The sequence below is a fragment of the Thalassophryne amazonica genome, chromosome 11, assembly GCF_902500255.1.
Source record: "Thalassophryne amazonica chromosome 11, fThaAma1.1, whole genome shotgun sequence".
NCBI lineage: Eukaryota > Metazoa > Chordata > Actinopteri > Batrachoidiformes > Batrachoididae > Thalassophryne > Thalassophryne amazonica.
The window spans coordinates 29,465,974-29,485,568 of NC_047113.1; the positions used below are offsets into that span (position 1 = coordinate 29,465,974).

Consider the following 19,595-nt stretch of genomic DNA (forward strand, 5'->3'; position numbering starts at 1 on the left):
AAGACAGTGAAGCATGGTGGTGCAGCATCATGATATGGGCATGTTCTCCTACTATGGTGTTGGGCCTATATATCACATACCAGGTATCATGGATCAGTTTGGATATGTCAGAATACATGGGACTGAACAATAGATTTACCTATCAAAAGTTTGACGATGAAGTCGACTTCCATCCCACACGGCTGACTTTATTTTCCCAATTTTTTCTAATGTTCAGATCTGAAAGGAATCTGTACATCTTGAAGCCCTTGTTGTGTCTATTTGTGCCTCCAAATGCACAACAACCTGACATTTTCAGCGAATAAATAAATAAAATAGCTGGATTTACATGTAGATAGATTAACAGCGAACACTATTTTGAACCCAAGAGCGCACCATGAGTCACATGACCGATCTTTTTTACTTGTCATGTCGCCTGTTGTACCCCGGCAGGGTACAGCAGGATGCCAGTTTATCATAGGGCCACATACAGACAGAGAAACACATCTGCACTCTCACCTACTGTCAAATTAAAGATTCCAATTCACCTAATCTGCATATCTTTGGAAATGGGAGGAGGCCAGAGCACCTGCAGGGAATCCATGCAAACACAGGGATAACATGGAATCTCCAAACAGAAAGGGCCAGGTGGGAAGAGGACTTGGGATTTTCTCACTGTGAGACAACAATACTAACCACGAAGATGCCATGCCACCCTGCTTTGGAATACTCAAGAGAAAAATGACGTAAGTAATAAAATATCAAAACAGTAAAAAAAAACAACAAAAAAAAAAACAAAAGAAATGCCATACACATTTCAGAAAAGGGCTTGATTCCAGTTTAAAATGACAACAAAAACCAACAGCACAGTAATACCCCCGTCACACACAGGAATCACGCAGAGTGGTGTTGACTTATGAATTGGTGCACATCTGAAAGGTGTTGGATTTCAGTTCCAAAACGTTCTGACAGCCATCTGCGTTAGTCCACACATTTGGTCAAAATCAGCTGGCAGCCCCCAGGTGTAATGCACATGTTCAAAACTCTCCAGGCGCCATTGAGATGGGACACCTATCTGACAGAGGTCCATGTGTTATCTGAGGACCATCTGACTGCAATTTGCATATTCACATGGCAGCAAAATGGGATCCGAAATTATTTGAGTGCATCCAGGGAACCTCGATATGGATCTGGCATGGCAAAGCTTGCCGGTATGACCTGCACGTATAATAATGCCACCCCCGGAGCGCAAAGGAAATGTTGATATGTATGCGGCGCGCTTATATCATGATAATATTATGAGTATTATCATATACAGTGAATGTGAACAGCAGATATGAAACCAAAAGCTCTGTGCACTAATGCGCACGTCGCCGCAAATCTGAACAGGCTGTTATATCCACAATAGACCTTACAGTACAGATATTTGTCCAGTCCCTCCCATGGGGACATAAATAATGTGAACTATTGTCTCCATCATAACAGCTGCATCTCTCTGTGCTGTGCAGTGTTATATAGTAACAAAGTAAAAATACTTCACTACTGTACTTAAGTACGTTTTGGGAGACTTTGTACTTTACTTGAGTTTTTTAATTCAGCTTACTTTCACTTTTACTTCACTACATTTCCGACCTTAATTGCATACTTCTACTCCGATACATTTTCTATGTGCCATGGTGTTACTCGTTACCGGTGGTGGGCACACGTCCGATAATCCGATAACAGATAATTATCGGAGATAATGTTTTCATTATCAGATTATCTTTTTAGATAACTTTAAAATCCATTATCGGACTAATTATCTTCCGATAAATTGTCATCCGATAACTTTTAGACTGATAACGTAGTAAAGCAAGCTGAACAGCGGCAAACATTTTTAAAATTTAAAATCAGTTGAGACCTACCTGTTAAAAGTTTCCTAAGAGATGTATAGTTCTCCCCTCTGCAAACAGAAGGAGCTGCTTTCAGGAGAAATCACTCTATCCTCTGCAGGCAAAGGAGAACTGGTCACAAAAAAAAAAAAAATCATTTTCTTTAAAACCATACTGATACACTGGCAGTATCACCCAAGTCATCCAGAGGCATACATTTTTAACTTGTGGTTCAAATTTTAACCAAACTAATTTTGGACAAGTTATTTAAAATTACTGTCATGTCTGAAGTTTTATAAAGTGAAAATATCAGATATATGTTTTAGTTTTAAAGTAATGTGCTAATTATGCATTATTAGAAGGACAGGGTAATCTCAGTACGTTCACAACAGGACAAATGCATTTCAGACATTCAGCATTAAACTCTACTGCCTAAAACTTTTGTGAATATATTTTCTGGGTTTATAGACGTTATTGTATTTGCGTTTGTTAAATTCCATGCATCTTAAATGTAACAGACACGGATGTCAGAGTCGTTCAGAGTTGGACCTGGAAAGAACAACTCAATTACACACACAGAAAATGATCACACAGGAGACACTGAATTTCCTTTCCTGATCAGAGAGAACAAACGAGTGAGTCCCTTCGTCAAGAACTGTCGTCTGCTCTGAAGGCCCCGCCCATTTGCTTCTCCTTTTTGTTGAATATAGTTACATACAAGCATATAGGAGTGACAATTTCACAAAACAATGGAAAGACACAAAGTCTGGTCTCATGTTGATATGAAAACTGTTATGGCTTTGAGCCCTCAGTCTCCTAGGCTTCCCATAATATTGTCCAGCCCTGAACCAGTGTTCCGGTCACACTGCTCTTCCCTCAAGGCTGAACCATTAATTAAAGATGCACATCTGCGCTTAGCAAAAACATAACTCTAGCAAAACAGTCTGCACATTGATTAAGCCAAAGATCATCTGCTCACTTTCTTGTGTGGCAGTTTTAATGCTCACTTGAATAGTGTATATGATTGCTTTGACAAGAGTAATTATTAATTAATGGTACATGAACTCTCACACATGCATACATGTATATATGAAAAATAGAGAAGAGAATCAAAGACACGATCACAGAGAGTACATCAAAGTAAAGACATTAATATTTGATAATATATTGATAATATAGAGAAAACCCTGTCATTCTTCTCCCCTGTTTATTGAATTTTAATGTCACTCACGACATCATCATTGTAGAAACATTAAAAAGCTGACAAACAGTGTACTTAACCACCAGGTTTTTCCCTGTCTGGATGGGGTGACATAATTCAGCATCCGATAGCAATAATGCAACATAGTAACTGTCCAGCAATAAGCCATCAACTGTGGTGGAAATCCTCCATTGAGCCATTGATCAAGCAAGAGGAATGATACAACAAATCATAACACGTAGTAAGTCCAAAAAAAAAAACAACAATAATGGGGTGAGTAGTTGTAGCAGGACGTGATACCACGATCCAAAGAAGAGCCATAAGGTCCATCTACCATTCTTAATAAAGTCTATATTCACAGTGCTCCTCAATAACGTCAGAGTATGAATAGCTCCTATTTCGTTCTAGTTACCCTAGTAGATTCAATAGTAAGAATTTAGATGAAGCACATTCAATATACAACACAATTCAGCGGTTTCCATCAGATACATACCCGTCGAACACCATTTCTTTGTATAAATATTTAAACTGATTGATATTTGGACATCGTTGGAGTTTCTCAGGTAGCTTATTCCAATTTTTTGGGCCACAAACAGAGACATAGAAGCATTTCCTGGTCATCCTTGCACCCGCAACTTTAAAATGATACAATCCCCTTAAATTATATCCTTCTCTTTACATAGGAGAGTGCTAACTAGAGCATTAGGAGGGTGCTAACTAGAGCACAATAGGTTCTAATTAGAGCTATTGTTTAGTCACTAGCCTTAGCAGTCTGCCTCTCGGTAGGAGGGTCTGTTAGGTTTAAGTTCCTTTGGCTGCACCCTTGTTTTTTACTTGGATCACCACAATTCAGGTGATTTAGCACGTTTTACTCTGGATGCACTTCCCAGACGCAACTCCACATTATATGAAGAAATGTGGCAGAGGTGGGGTTTGAACCGGGAACCTTCCACACTGAAGCCAAGTACACTTACCACTTGGGTGCCATCTCTACACACATGCGCTGCTGTTAATCCTTGTCAAAATTCCAGAATTGTTTGGAATTGGCTTATGTATTGTTTACACTCTGAGTTCCCTTGTAGTTTTAGTATAACCTTGAAAGAAAGTTAACTAATGAAAGAATTCTGGATTGTGATTTGGTCTTGCTTTATTTGCTCTTTACAGAGGTTTCAATCAGAAGCTTTCCACTGAATTCAATTTAAAACGAGGTTATTTCTTGCCTTGTGTTGCTGCAGAAAGATCAAATTATTGTGTTGTGCTGAAAGAATACTGTTAATGAATTGCTAATTTGTTTGAGCTGCTTCCTGATAAAGGTTTGCCATGATAGTAAAAATATATTATAGGTTCAGAAGAAAGCATGAGTCATCAGTATTGCTGCATACTTCCTATAAGCATGCTTGTGTTCAAATATATTCAGGTAAATGTACACTGCTGCTGCCAACGCCTCTGCTTTGTGCACACAAAACATGCAAAAACACATTCTATACCAGTGCACACAAATACACAGATATTCTTATCAGCACACAGAAATACATGCAAGTACTCAACTGAAAGTAATCAGATACAGTGTGTACTTAAACCTGCAAACAAATGTGGAATTTGGCCTTATATGCAAGATGAAAATCTAAATGATTCATCCATACTGTCTATTCATTTTTAGGTGTTGCTCATAAGTGCATGATGAAAAAACACTGTCCAAAAGCAAAAACTCCATCTTATAGCTGCAGGCTGTTGCGCTGAGTCCTTTGTATCCTATCAAAAAAAAAAAACCTTCATCAGTGCTGTCACCTGGTGGAATGACTCTGTTATGACACAGTAGTAAATACATAAGGCTTTACTGGCATCAGTAATTGTCCATATAACGTTCATGATTACAATATCTGATCCCTTTGTCCAAATCAGAGTTAAAACCAAATAAAACCCATATTTTTTTATTTATATATTGTTGTACTTTACTGTTCATATTCACATCTGTCTTCTTGTTCCATTATCCCATCCTCCATGGTCTATTCATGGTTGTTTTCCTGCCCCCTTCATGTTTTTTTTTTCCTTGTCCTTATATCTACTTGAATACACTCTCCTTTTATCTGTTCTCTTTGCTTTCTACCATGTTTTATATTTTCCCCCTTCCTTCATCCCTTTCCCTGTTCCCCTTTTATACTTTTTGGCCCAGTCTTTCACTTAAACCGTCTTATTCGACCTCACAGTATTTGCTTCACACCTGAAAAACCCAAGAGTGACACAAGGGGGACATCAGAGGGACTTAGAGGGAGAGAGACAGACAGAGAGAGCACATAGAACAAAGAGAGCTAGCAATAAATCAAGAACTACTAGAAACTTGGAAGCAGAACCACACTCCAGTACATAATACTACTAATGAACCAACGACCGGAAAAAGGTGCTTTGCCCTCTTCAGGTCGGTGGAGTGTCCTTGCCTCAAGTAGAGGAGTTTAAGTATCTCGGGGTCTTGTTCACGAGTGAGGGACGGATGGAGCGTGAGATCGATAGACGGATCGGTGCAGCATCTGAAGTGATGCGGTCGCTGTATCGGACCGTCGCGGTGAAGAGAGAGCTGAGTAGGGGGGCAAAGCTCTCGATTTATGATCGATCTACGTTCCGATCCTCACCTATGGTCATGAGATTTGGCTCATGACCGAAAGAACGAGATCACGAGTACAAGCGACCGAGATGAGTTTCCTCCGCAGGGTGGCTGGGCGCTCCCTTAGAGATAGGGTGAGGAGCTCGGTCACTCGGGAGGAGCTCGGAGTCGAGCCGCTGCTCCTCCACATTGAAAGGAGTCAGTTGAGGTGGCTCAGGCATCTTTTCCAGATGCCCCCTGGCCTCGCTGGAGAGGTGTTCCGGGCACGTCCCATTGGGAGGAGGCCCCAGGGAAGACCCAGGACACACTGGAGGGACTACATCTCTCGGCTGGCTTGGGAAAGCCTTGGGGTTCCCCGGAGGAGGGGGGGGTGTGTGTGGATCGACAGGTCTGGGCGGCTTTGCTTGAGCTGCTGCCCCGCGACCCGACTCCGGATAAAGCGGAAGTAAATGGATGGGGATGGACTTTTTTTTAGATAATTTTAATACAAACCTACCAAATAAAATGAAATGCATAATCCTCAGCTTTATGTTTAGTATTAATAAAATATAATTACTCTAAATCAATAATAATGACAGTAGTATTTAAAATACATAAAGTATATTGTTTGAATTGCATAATAATTATGTTACCTATGCCATGTATCTTGTATAGGTAACATAATTATTTCTTACCTTCCTGGCAGTAATAGCAGGGTTTCAGGATCATAACACCTACCAACATGGAAACACACTCACGACTCGATCATCGTTAAACACAGCATGGTGCATCAGGCAATGTAAATAAATCCATAGATTAATCCTCATAATGCTGTTGTCCCAAGATCCTAATTACATGAAATGTCCAGCTTGGCACAAAAAATGCTCAAAGCAGACTCTGGAGTTGATGTAGGATTAAAGAGAGTGAATGCATAGCACATGCATTTAAGTAAAATTGAAGTCTGAACTCTGTCATGAAAACATCACTTGTAGCACTGAACTGCAGTAAACAATCAATTCAAACCTTGCTTTTTGCCCAGTTTGGTCATAGCAGCACTTGCACATGGCCAGGCCTGACTCTGCTCTCTAGTTTATGTGTAACTCTATGGTCTATACACACAAGAGTCTCTGCATGCACTCTGAAGAACCAAGTAACCAAATCTGTTGTCTCTTTCTCATTCTCTAGCTAGAAATAAGTGGCGTCCATCAGACCCACAGATCATCTCAGAAGGCCTTTATGCCATTGCTGTGGTGCTGAGTTTCTCACGCATCGCCTACATCCTGCCAGCTAACGAGAGCTTTGGACCACTTCAAATCTCACTTGGGCGCACGGTGAAGGACATCTTCAAGTTCATGGTCATCTTCATCATGGTGTTTGTGGCCTTCATGATTGGCATGTTCAACCTGTATTCATATTACCTGGGAGCCAAGTACAATCCTGCCTTTACCACGTGAGTTATACATCAATGGAAGAGAGTTTTCAACAGAGGCTGGATGTGACTGAATATTGAAAAATGCTCTTATCTATCTGTCTTTCTATTTGCCTGGCTAGACAGTCTTGTAAGAGCAATAAGCTAGCTTTCTAGCTTGTCTAGAAAGAGTATTGACATATACAACCCCTATTCCAATGAAGTTGGGACGTTGTGTAAAATGTAAATAAAAACAGAATACAATTATTTGCAAATCTTCTTCAACCTACAGTGAGGAAAATAAGTATTTGAACACCCTGTGATTTTGCAAGTTCTCCCACTTAGAAATCATGGAGGGGTCTGAAATTTTCATCTTAGGTGCATGTCCACTGTGAGAGACATAATAGTAAAAAAAAAAAAAAATCCGGAAATCACAATGTATGATTTTTTTTAATATTTTATTTGTATGATACAGCTGCAAATACAGTATATCCAATTGAATAGACCACAAAGGCAAGATATTTAATGTTCAAACTGAAAAACTTTATTGTTTTGTGCAAATATTTGCTCATTTTGAAATGGATGCCTGCAACAGGTTTCAAAAAACCTGGTATGTTTACCATCACCTTTCCTTCTAATGCTCCGTTGACACCGGGCGCCACCAGACGCCAAATTCATGGGGGTCGCGTGGCGACAGACGCGCCACCATCGCCCGGTGTGTCGCTCTGCTTTTGCTGTGAAAATTTGCCCCGGTGCGTCATCAAATAGGAGGAGCTTCCATTCCGCTCGCCAGCTCCGGTTGTCAGTCAAGTTAACATGACAGACCTTGATCACATGGAGCGGGTTGTTGTGGAAAGCTGACAAACGTCATGAGACATTCCCAATTCGGGGAGTATCATTATTTGCTGCAGGAGCTGCATCTGGATGATGGCCGCTTTCAGGGGTCCTTCCGCCTCTGCGGGACCCAGTTTGAGGACCTCCTGTCCCGTTCACGCACGCACATGTAAACAATAAAAAAAAGAATGAAACTCCGCTCCCCCTCCTGCGGCACTGCTGCTCGCTCCAAAAACTCTGTCATAATTGTGTTTAGAAACCAGTCACCATTTGTTTTATTATACATCTGTGTAGTTAATAAGTAAAATAATCTTCACAGACATAAAATAAAAAGAGAAAGAAACTCTGCTCCTCCTCCTGCGGGGCTGCTGCTCGCGCTCCCAAAAACTCTTGTGTTTAGAAACCAGTCACCATTTGTTTTATTATACATCTGTGTAGTCAGTGGTGGGCACACTTCCGATAATCTGATAACAGATAATTATCGAAGATAATGTTTTCATTATCGGATTATCATTTTAGATAACTTTAAAAAACATTATCAGACCAATTATTTTCCGGTTAATTTTTGTCCGATAACTTTTAAACCGATAAACAAAGCTGAACAGTGACAAGCATTTTTAAAATTTAAAATTAGTTCAGCACCCACCTGTTAAAAGTTTTATAACAGACGCACAGTTATAACCTCTACAAACAGAAGAGAACTGCTTGTATGAAAAGTATCTCAATCCTCTGCAGACAAAGAAGAAACGGCCAAAAAAAAAAAAAAAAAAAAAAAAAATTTCCTTTAACACCATACTGATATGCTGGCAATATCACCTAAGTCATCCAAAGGCATACATTTTTAACTTATGGTTCAAATTTTAACCAAACTAATTTTGGACAAGCTATTTAAAATTACTGTCATGTCTGAAGTTTTATAAAGTGCAAATATCGGATATATGTTTTAGTTTTAAAGTAATGTGCTAATTTTTAAGGTTTTGTGAGCACATGCTGTGCCCCGCAGTGCATTATGGGTACGATGATGTAATCTCAGTACGTCACGACAGGGCAAATGCATTTCAGACACTCTGTTCAGGCTCCACGGACAACAGCATTAAACTCTAGTGCCTAAAACTCTCTTGAATATATTCTCTGCGTTTATAGACGTTGGTTTTGTATTTGCATTTGTTAAATTCCACGCATTTTAAATGTAGCAGACAGGGATTATCTGGAAGTTTGTTTTCAATGCCTCTACTGCCATCTACTGGCCAGTAGTGTTCATGGCAGTATTTGCCCTAAGTACTAAGCGTCAGGGAACCAGTAGATGGCAGTGTTGTATTTATTTTGACCCCAGTTATATCAGATGATTGTCAAATCAACTTTTTGGCTTTGCAAATGGCTTTTTTTTTTTTTTTTTTTTTTACAATGAAGTTTAAAAACAAAACAAAACAACAGCAAAATAATAATAATAATAACATTACAAGCCAGCTCTGCAGTGTTTGCACAGGCACAGTGCAAGCGTTTGGATGCTTGTAGCTTTTCAGCAGCAGGAAACCCTCACGACGGCCAACCACAATAATATATCAAACAGGTTTGATTCTCATTCGACCATACGATCAGCGATCAGGAGGTGGTCATCAGATGTTGACCGCAGTTTGATACTCCACGTACACTACACGATGCAGAATGCACGATTAACCTGAAACTCGGTCCAAAAAATTCCTGCATGAAAAATCATACATCATAAAACGTGTGCACATTCTCTCCACATGCAAAACATTTTGCGATGACACTTCCAGGGCTCCGTAAAAATGCCTATTTTTACAAATAAAAAAATGGAATATTTTACAAAAGCACATTTATCTTTAAGCACCAACACACGACAGACGTCACATTAACGTGTTGGTTTACATAATGAATCACTGAACCAATCAGTGTTTAGCAGAGGCACTTTTACTCAGAATTCTTTGCGATCTGTCTGTTTGTTACAAAACCTCAGAATTAGTGCATTATTCAACATTAAAAGATATACGAGGGCTGTCAATAAAGTAAGGGTCCTTTTTATTTTTTCAAAAACTATATGGATTTCATTCATATGTTTTTACGTCAGACATGCTTGAACCCTCGTGCGCATGCGTGAGTTTTTCCACGCCTGTCGGTGACGTCATTCGCCTGTGAGCACTCCTTGTGGGAGGGGCTGGACGACTCCTCCCAGAGGTGTTTTTCCTGTGCCGCCGCACCGCGTTGGCTGCGTCACGACGCGCGGATCCGTCCGCACGTCTTTCATTAAAAAATCTCCTTTAAACAGTGAATATCCGGAATAAAATGCTGAAACCGACTTCTTCTGAAACTTCTCTGTTCTCTCACGACGTCCTGGATCAATAGAGCCTGAAATGTGGAGGTTTTCAGCTTGAACAGGCTGACGACGGCGCCTGAGAGTGCAGCGCGACGTCTCGCACCGTGGGAAGTCCTTAAAGTGACAGTATCACCTCAAAATCTCTCATCAGCCGTTAAAATTTTCACTGAAAACCAGCTTAATTTTTCGAACCGTGTCCACTTCGATGTGTCTCACAGGTTTAGAAAAGATTTTGATCAAACAAAGCGCCAGTCTCTCAGCAACTTCTCAGACAAAGGAATTCCGACGAGGGGCTGGACGACTCCTCCCACAAGGAGTGCTCACAGGCGAATGACGTCACCGACAGGCGTGGAAAAACTCACGCATGCGCACGAGGGTTCAAGCATGTCTGACGTAAAAACATATGAATGAAATCCATATAGTTTTTGAAAAAAATAAAAAGGACCCTTACTTTATTGACAGCCCTCGTATGTTATATTTAACTTTGTACAAATGACAGAATTGACATTAATGGAGTTATTCTATCGGTATTAATGTTATTTATAAATCAAAACCATACCTCAGCATGACTTTATTTTTCAAGACCTCTGCCTGACCGGAGTGTTGTAATTGATAGAGAGCTGGCTTTATGGCTGCTCTCGGGGTGCCTCTGTGCTGGGAGCGCTGTAGTAAACAAGAGTTTCCAGCAGGGGCGAATGTTGAAAGAAAAAAGTGTGGTCTCATTGTTTGTCTGTTGTTATTTTTAATATTACTAGAAGCTATTAAATTTGTTTTACTAGTAGTTGTAAATGTGCCAGAGATAATATTGGAATTTATCGGTTATCTGTAACTTCCGATACATTTTTGGGTGGTTTATTGTTTTATCTTTATCGAAGATAACTTTTCAGTTATCTGATTATCTGTTATCGAAGTTAATTTTTTGGTTATCTTTGCCCACCATTGTGTGTAGTTAATAAGCAGCTAAAATAATCTCCATGGACGATTCGCTCGCGCGCGCACGTAAAATGAGAAGAGAAGGAAACTCCGGTCCTCCTGCTGCTGCTTGCTGCAAAAACTCTTCATTTGAGTCCATAGCGTCACGCTGCGTGACTTGGCACCAAAACACGTCGTTCCATAGGGATTACATGGCAACCTGTCGCTGCTGTCGCTCACATCATGCCCGGTGTGAACTCGACATAACAACACTCAGTAAGCATTTGGGAACTGAGGACACTAATTGTTAAAGCTTTGCACTTCATAATGCGCCACACATTTTCATGAGCGACAGGTCTGGACTGCATGAAGGCCAGTCTAGTACCTACACTGTTTTACTATGAAGCCACGCTGTTGTAACACGTGCAGAATGTGGCTTGGCATTGTCTTGCTGAAATAAGCAGGGATGTCCCTGAAAAAGACATTGCTTGGATGGCAGCATGTGTTGCTCCAAAACCTGGATGTACCTTTCAGCATTGATGGTGCCATCACAGATGTGTAAGTTGAACATGCCATGGGCAATAACACACCCCCATACCACCACAGATGCTGGCTTTTGAACTTTCCACTGGTAACACTCTGGATGGTTTTTTCCTCTTTTGTCTGGAGGGCACGACATCCATGATATCCAAAAACAATTTGAAATGTGGACTCATCAGACCACAGCACACTTTTCCACTTTGCGTCTGTCCATTTCAAATGAGCATGGGCCCAGAGAAGGCGGTGGCATTTCTGGATGTTGTTGATGTATGGCTTTTTGCTTTGCATGGTAGAGTTTTAACTTGCACTTGTAGATGTAGCGACAAACTGTGTTAACTGACAATGGTTTTCTGAAGTGTTCCTGAGCTCACGCAGTAAAGGCCCTGTCCCACTGGAGTTTTGGAGGACTTGCGTATGGATTGCACACAAATTGGCTCATATTCGCCACACATCCGCAATATCCATGCAACATGCCTGTATGAGTCGGCCGTCATCCAAACAGGCCCATGATCATCTGCAGAGAGGCGCGCATGTCCGCAGCCAGGATTTTTGAGCTGTTCAAAAATCTGGATGCGGATAACATCTGCCTTACATACTCCTTGTATACTCAATTCATACACAATACATACTCACTCTATGCACTGTATATCTGCCGTTAACCGCTGATATCGCAACTGATGGGGATTTGCGGCTTGGAAGCTGACCGGGACAGTGTGTAAAACAGATATATATCGTGCCTTTCATGTCCACATCACAAACTAAAATATGTTGTAGCGAATGCGTATAAACTGGCCACGAATAAAGCATTTTTATTACATCTGCTTTGCAGATGATTTGCGGACAGTCTGTGAATGCATAACAAACACGTCACGTAAACCCAGAGTACTATATGTGGCAGAAAGTAACATACCTGACAGTCAGTGACGGTCCGGCTGTATCAATCCACAAAGACGTAGCTGCTGCAATTGTGTCTCCTCCGGGACTTTTATTTAACACCAACCAAAGGAAGAGTTGCTGTTTAGCCACAACTCACGCTGAAGTCTGTTTTCTGTGACACTCTCTCAAAAAAAAACAAGCGCCGTCTCACACCCCAAGCGGCTTCCCCCCTCCCCAAACTCATGAACAGTTAACCCTCGCATGACAAAATGAACATTAACTCTGTGATCAACTTGTCCAAGTCCAGCAAATGCTCCAGAGCCTGTATTGTTCGTGTGAATAGTGATGCCGATGGCCTGAGTGAGCTTATTTTATGGCTGCAATGCAGATGCCATGCATGCGCAACACGTGCGCGATGCATTCATAATACACCCGTAATACTGCCGTGATAATCTCAATGTGTCGGATCAGTTTCCTCACTATGTGCGTTATATAACCGTGATTGTTCATCATATATTCGCTATATATTATTAATATATCCGTAATTCATACTGGGACATTTGTCATTTTTGGCCATTTTTGTTGCGGACGACCACGAACGCCTGTAATTTATGTACTCAATTCATACGCAATTGATCCTCTCCCCAGTGGGACAGGGCCCTAAGATCCTTTACACAATGATGCTGGTTTTTAATGCAGTGTCGCCTGAGGGATCGAAGGTCACCGACATTAAATGTTGGTTTTCAGCCTTGCCGTTTACATGTAAAAGGTTCTCCAGATTCTCTGAATCTTCTGATTATATTATGGACTGTAGAAGATGGAATTGCTAAATTGCTTGCCACTGAACGTTGAGAAACATTGTTCTTAAACTGTTGGACTATTTTTTCATGCATTTGTTCACAAAGTGGTGATCCTCGCCCCATCTTTGCTTGTGAATGGCTGAGCCTTTTGGGGATGCGCCTTTTATACCAATCATGACACTCACCTGTTTCCAATTAACCTGTTCACCTGTGGTATGTTCCAAACAGGTGTTCTTTGAGCATTTATCAACTTTCCCAGTTATTTGTTGCCCCTCTCCCAGCTTTTTTGAATTGTGTTGCAGGTATCCATTTCAAAATGAGCAGGTATTTGCACAACATCAAAAAAGTCTATCAGTTTGAACATTAAATATCTTGTGGTGTATTCAATTGAATATAGGTTGAAGAGGATTTGCAAATCATTGTATTCTGTTTTTATTTACATTTCACACAACGTCCCAGCTTCATTGGAATCGGGGTTGTACATGCAGATTGCTATACACTAGCTAGGCACTGCAATAGACTGGTATCGTATCCCGTGTGTACCCTGCTACATGCCCTATGACTGCTGGGATAGGCTCCAGCCACCCCCCATCACCCTTAATTAGATCAAGCAGGTATAGAAAATGAAATAATGAATATACATGATCTACATATAATGTGCATATACAGTCACTAGCCACGTCATTAGGTACAGCTATTCAGCTGCTCATTAAAAATATTTAATTTGCCAAAAATGTATCAAGAATTCAAGTCAAGCTGTTTAACAGTATTGGGCACCATAGTCTTGTTTGAAGGTGGGCGCTAAAGGATTAAAATATGATGCATATGACACAATAATCCTACATCCAGGGACAGCCCTCATTTGTCCCCATCAGAAATATGGCACTTTTTTTGAGTTTTGGGCAAATTTCACTGCAAACAAAGTGAAAATACAAAGAAAAAGTGACAATGCGTTGGAAAGTGGACATGTGTTGCGGTTTGTTTATGGCCCAGAGCTCAAACATGTGGAGGTAGGTGAGAGACCACAGCTACTCTGTCAAGGTGTGTAGGCTAAAACTTACCGATACGTCCTCTCCCATTTTCTTGTCTTCTCTTCTCCACTGGGAACCGAAAAAAAAACCTGCACTTTTCGCAACTGCTTCAGTAATTGCAGCCAAAATCAAAACAGTATACCTTTTTTTCCGTTACAAGTGCTGCTGTGTTTGTGCAGGCTGTCCCTGGAAGTGATCAAATCCCACAATATCATGCAGAGGTTCATACGAGACTGTGCCGCCCCATTTTCATCATTTTAAAGATATTAAAATATTTGCAAAATTTCTTCAAGACACAGTTTAATAATATTTCAGAGGTAGAAAATGTCAACTTTATCGCCCATCTTTGATTTCAGGCTAGAATTTAAGATGAATGTCACAATACAGCGAGCAATCAGTTGAAAATGATGTCATGGAAAAACACTCACACATTCTCAACACTCATTATAATGCACATATGCTGTAACTGAAGCCAACAAGCATACATACGCACTTTATGTTGACACCCAGAGAGGAGGGGTAGGTATCATGTGCCATGAAGGGCTGAGACAGTGCAGGTTTTCCTTACTACCAGTCACCTCAGCAGGTGATTTCATTAATGGTCAGGTGTCTCAGCAGGTGATTTCATTAATGATCAGGTGTTTATGTTTAGAGGAGAAGCTCATCAGCAAAACACCTGCTGAGGTGATTGGTAGTAAGGAAAACCTGCAGTGTCTCAGCCCTCGCTGCCCACCCCTGATAGAGTGATCCATCATCTCAATACAACACATATTTCACGAAAGCAGTGTTTTAAAATACTAATATTCATGGCACCATGTTATTAGAGTGTACATGAATTTGTTCTGCAGCCTAGCAGACACTCTCGTTTCTGTGATGCGGCTTCTGTGTCTTCTATTTAAGTCACTCTTGTCCCCACTCGCCCTTCTACTCCTGTCAGCCAAAACCAAATGTGAATCTTTTGCTGTCATATGCTGTTACTAGGAAACGTATAGCTGTCTTGTGCCTCTGGCAAATCTGTTTATCACCATCCATATGAAAAAGAAAATTCTGTCTGTTTCTCTTTCTGTGGAAAGAGAAACAGACAGGAACATTTTCAACTTAATTCGAAGGTTTGAACATTGCTTCTTTTTTTTTAATTTTTACTCAATTTGTTCACTAATGGCCGTGCATCCTTTTTTGCTGGAGCCCGAGTGTAAAATTTTATTATTAATATTATTTTCATTTATTTATTTTATATTCAGAGCTGCAGTTAAGTCTTACAAGTAGACAATCTGTTGGCAGAGTTTATTGCCGCTGGGAGAAGCTATTTTTGCAGCAGAGAGAGCATCCAAACCTTTATGATTTAAAACTGTACACTGAAGAAAGTGTCACTGTCTTATTCACACTTTTTGTCAGATTTGTCAGAAAAGTAAAAGGTGAATGTAAGCCAGAGTCCAGAAGCCCACAGCTAAATGTTAAGGGCCCCTTCACAGTACAAATGTGGTCAAATTGCGCTTGAAGTGCACATGAAGCAGGAATCGCATGCAATACGTGTAAAACCACAGCTGCCTCCAACGCCTCGTACACCTGTTACTACAAATATTTGCGTACACCAGCGGCTGAAAGACAGAGTGTGGCCTGTGAGAGCCCATCGAACCCTCACAGGTGTTGGCCAAATTCCAGATGACACACATGAACATCTAACACCGCTCGCTTGGCATTTAGAAAATGTGTGGCCATTTGCGCTATTAGCACGACAACAGTCAGCAGACTATCCCTTTCGAGCTGGCGGTGAAATTTGTCTAAGTGCTCCCACAAGTGTGGCTTTGCAAAACAGCAATACACGTGAGGTGCCAGAGTGTGCCCCCCCCATATGTAAACATGTGGTCTGACGGGGTGGGGTGGGTGGGAGCGCACTTGCATGAGCTGCTGATATGGATGTACAGATGGTGTGTGGTGTATGCGCTAAACTGCCAGGGGTCCGCCAACAGGAGCAGCTGTGAAGATCTGTGGTTCTGGGCATCCCATCTGGAGAACATGTGCTGTGTTTGGACGGACATGAACTAACAACTGCCCACTGTCACGCGCATATGGCTACTTGCTGTCCTCATGTGGACATACATAAAAACATATATCGCTGTTGCAATGGCTGCAGCAAGCAATCGCACGCCTCGCACGTTGACAGGCTACCCCAGGTGAAACGGACGGGTCAGATCAGACCACGCAGTGGGCGATCTGAATGTCACGTCACCCACGTGAGCTCTGTTCCACATGATACAGTGTTTGTCCTGCGGTGCATCGTCCACAAGACACGCGTGTCGGGCCGTAGACTTGCACGGGGCCGGCTGCACACGCCGCCAGTAGATGTGGACATGATAAGAGCATCCTGCTTCTCATTCATGTCAGTTCATGACTGTACATCTGTAACCATGGGTCATCTACAGAGGAACAGATGGATCATACTTGTATTGTCCACTTGATAAGAGGGATTCAATAAAATGTGGTGTTTTTATATGGTGTGTGGTTGTTCTTCTTGATATCAGGCATTTTCCCGCAACTTTTATAGGACAGCGATGGTAGCTCAGTGATAAAGTTTCTGGCTGGCAATCAGAGCTTTTGGAAATTGCAGGTTTGAATCCTGTGGGCGGCATGTATTTTATTTATTTTTTCTCACAGCAGCTGCGCTGCTTGTACTGTGTTCCCGCATGCACAAAACCATCGCAGGATGTATTTTTTATTTATTTTTTCACAGCAGCTGTGCGATGTATACCCACATCACGCAGCTGCTCGCACTGTGTTCCCGCGCACATGAAACTGTTGTAGTGGCATCGTTCACACCTGCCAGTCAGCTCCATGGTTTTGTGGTTCGCTCATACGAGCTGTTCTGCCGTGATTCACCCTGATTTGTACTTATTTGTACTATCTGTGAAGGGGCCCTTATAGGAAGATTCTAACTATGAGAAACTGATGTCAGATGTCGGCAAACTTTTTGAATGTTGGTTTGCTTTAGTTGGCTTGGAATACTTGCAATAATCCTTTTTGGGGTGGGGGCAGTTAACAAATATTAGCTACACTTCTTCACAATACAGTGATGTAATCTGTAGCTATACTTGCCTCAGAGCAAGAAGGCCCCATTCAAGTACAACTGTGTCTCATTCTCCACAGAGATCCATCAAGAAGGTGAGCCGATATAAAATATGCCAAAAGAACCCTTAAGTGCCCCAGTGTTGAGGACCCCAGCAGCTGGTGCACAGTAAATTTTGCAGAGTAAAATTTAATCTGCTGGGATAACATTTGGTCCCAGACCAAATAGAGTTAAATATACTCTGTCACAGTGCTAAATCAGCTCTATCATAGTGTAAAAATCAACTCTTAGAAGTAAAGTAGAAACATTTGATTTGACAAGACGGTAGAGCTGATTTCACTCTATAATTCACTCTATTTAGACTGGGACCAAATGTTATCCCAGCAGAGTATATTTTACTCAGCAAAATTTACTGTGTGAAGGCCGATGGGGTGTCTACATTTCAGTCTGCTCCAGCTGATAGATGGTTACTTTTGAGAGTAGCAGATGGATGGATTATCTGCCTGGGTGGTTGCCACCCAGGACCCTGGCGTAGTTTCCCATGGTGTTATTGGTGTGGTGAGCCGTGGTGCCAGGAAACTTTCCCAGACTTGACCTGCTTGATACACTTGCTCACTCATAGTTCCAGAAGCTCAAAGTACTCTATTTAATGGCTTACGTATATTCACAAGTTTCAAGCACAAAGCACACCATTAATCTGACAGCTTTGTTCATACATAATGCAGCTTTAGTGCAATTGTATAGTGTCCTCAAGTGTTCAGCTAGCAGTTTAGGATTGGCTCTCAAGGTCTCCCTGAAGTTGCTGCATTTCTCTGAGGTCTAAAAGTGTGGATCTCTCAAAGAGCAATGCAATTGTGACTTCATCTAACATAATGATATGTCCTGGTTGGCCCCTCTGGGCTCCTGTTATGGTGTATTTTTCATCTGTCTGTGACCCTGCCGGTGATTTTCAGTTTGACTGTTTTCTTTTGTCTCATAGTTAGTGCCGTTTTTAGTTTGTCTCTGCCCTTATTTACTTTGATGATTCTACTTTTCTGTTTCTTTCAGCCACTGGATGTACTGTCTGTTTTATATAGTGTTGCCACGTGTAGTTCCGTTCTAGTTTAGTCTTGATCTTTTTCCTTGTTGTACTATTTTGGTCTTATTTTATTTTCTAGTTTCTGTCACTGATTTCTCTGTTTCTGTTAACTTAGTTTTCACTCTCCTGCACCCTCTTGCCCCACCTTTCACTCTGCTTCTGTTTAGTAAAGTTTCACTTTCCTGCACTCTCTTGCCCTAGCTTCCACTCTGCTTCTGTTTAGTAAAGGTTTCACTTTCCTGCACTCTCTTGCACCTGCTGGACTGATCTTTGAATGACCATCAGGCTGTTGTTAAACTTTGCTGGTTTATGGTGCTTTTGGCAAGTTGTTGAGTGTATTCATGACTCTTTTCACAGTTCCAGCCTGTCTGACTGTCCTGATGTTTTTGGCCACTCACCCATCTGTTATAGTCTACAGTAGATGTCCTGTTTTCTTTGTGTGACTGAGCCTACCCCACATACAGCTGTTTACACAATTTGTTTAACAAATAATCTGGTTCACATCCTTGTCTCTGAAACCAAATTGCTGCAAACCCTGTCAAATTGTGCAGAGTGTCACAAACTTGAGTTACAAACAGGTAATGGTGTGAAATTGCAGATGCAAATTTTTATTTATTTATTTATTTTTTATTTATTATTTTTGTGTTGTTGTTTGTTTTCATATTTAATGTAGCAGCAGTCTCACTGGAACAGTCTGGGGATTTCACACAACTTATCTCCATATATTCTTATCAGCTGTGAGGTGTGGGGGAGCTATTTATGATTCTTTTGTGGCCCTGCAGTGCAGAACATGGTATTTCATAAAAACAAAGGAACATAGTAATACAGGGTATGGGGGGGGGATGGCCATACAGACCCAATATTATTCATTTTCATCTCAAAGGGCTATAATTATGTTGTAAGTGTAGTGGATTTGATGTGATCATGTGTCATACCAGAAATCAGATATTTGAGCACATATGCTGTGGCTTAACTTTGACATGAAAACAAAAATCCTCTATGATGTTCACATGGTAACCTGTCCAGGGTGTACCCTGCCTCATATCCTATGACTGCTAGGATAGGCTCCAGTAGTGTGCCTTTATTGA

The 19,595-nt window shown here is 41.2% G+C and overlaps 1 protein-coding gene and 1 long non-coding RNA gene across 2 annotated transcripts in view; both read left to right on the forward strand.

Moving 5' to 3' along the window:
• Positions 1-6,810: 6,810 nt before the first annotated feature.
• LOC117519651 (short transient receptor potential channel 7-like) overlaps positions 6,811-19,595 on the forward strand; it is a gene marked incomplete at its 5' end in the record, with an annotated part of 118,842 nt that continues 106,057 nt past the window's right edge. The window contains one exon of the mRNA XM_034180924.1: positions 6,811-7,079. Within this exon, the coding sequence (XP_034036815.1) occupies positions 6,811-7,079 (269 nt within the window). The remainder of the gene's footprint in view (positions 7,080-19,595) is intronic.
• LOC117520174 lies at positions 7,431-14,731 on the forward strand. The gene is made up of 3 exons (XR_004563557.1): positions 7,431-7,523; positions 13,659-13,688; positions 14,722-14,731. It is a non-coding gene; the product is annotated as an uncharacterized LOC117520174 (long non-coding RNA).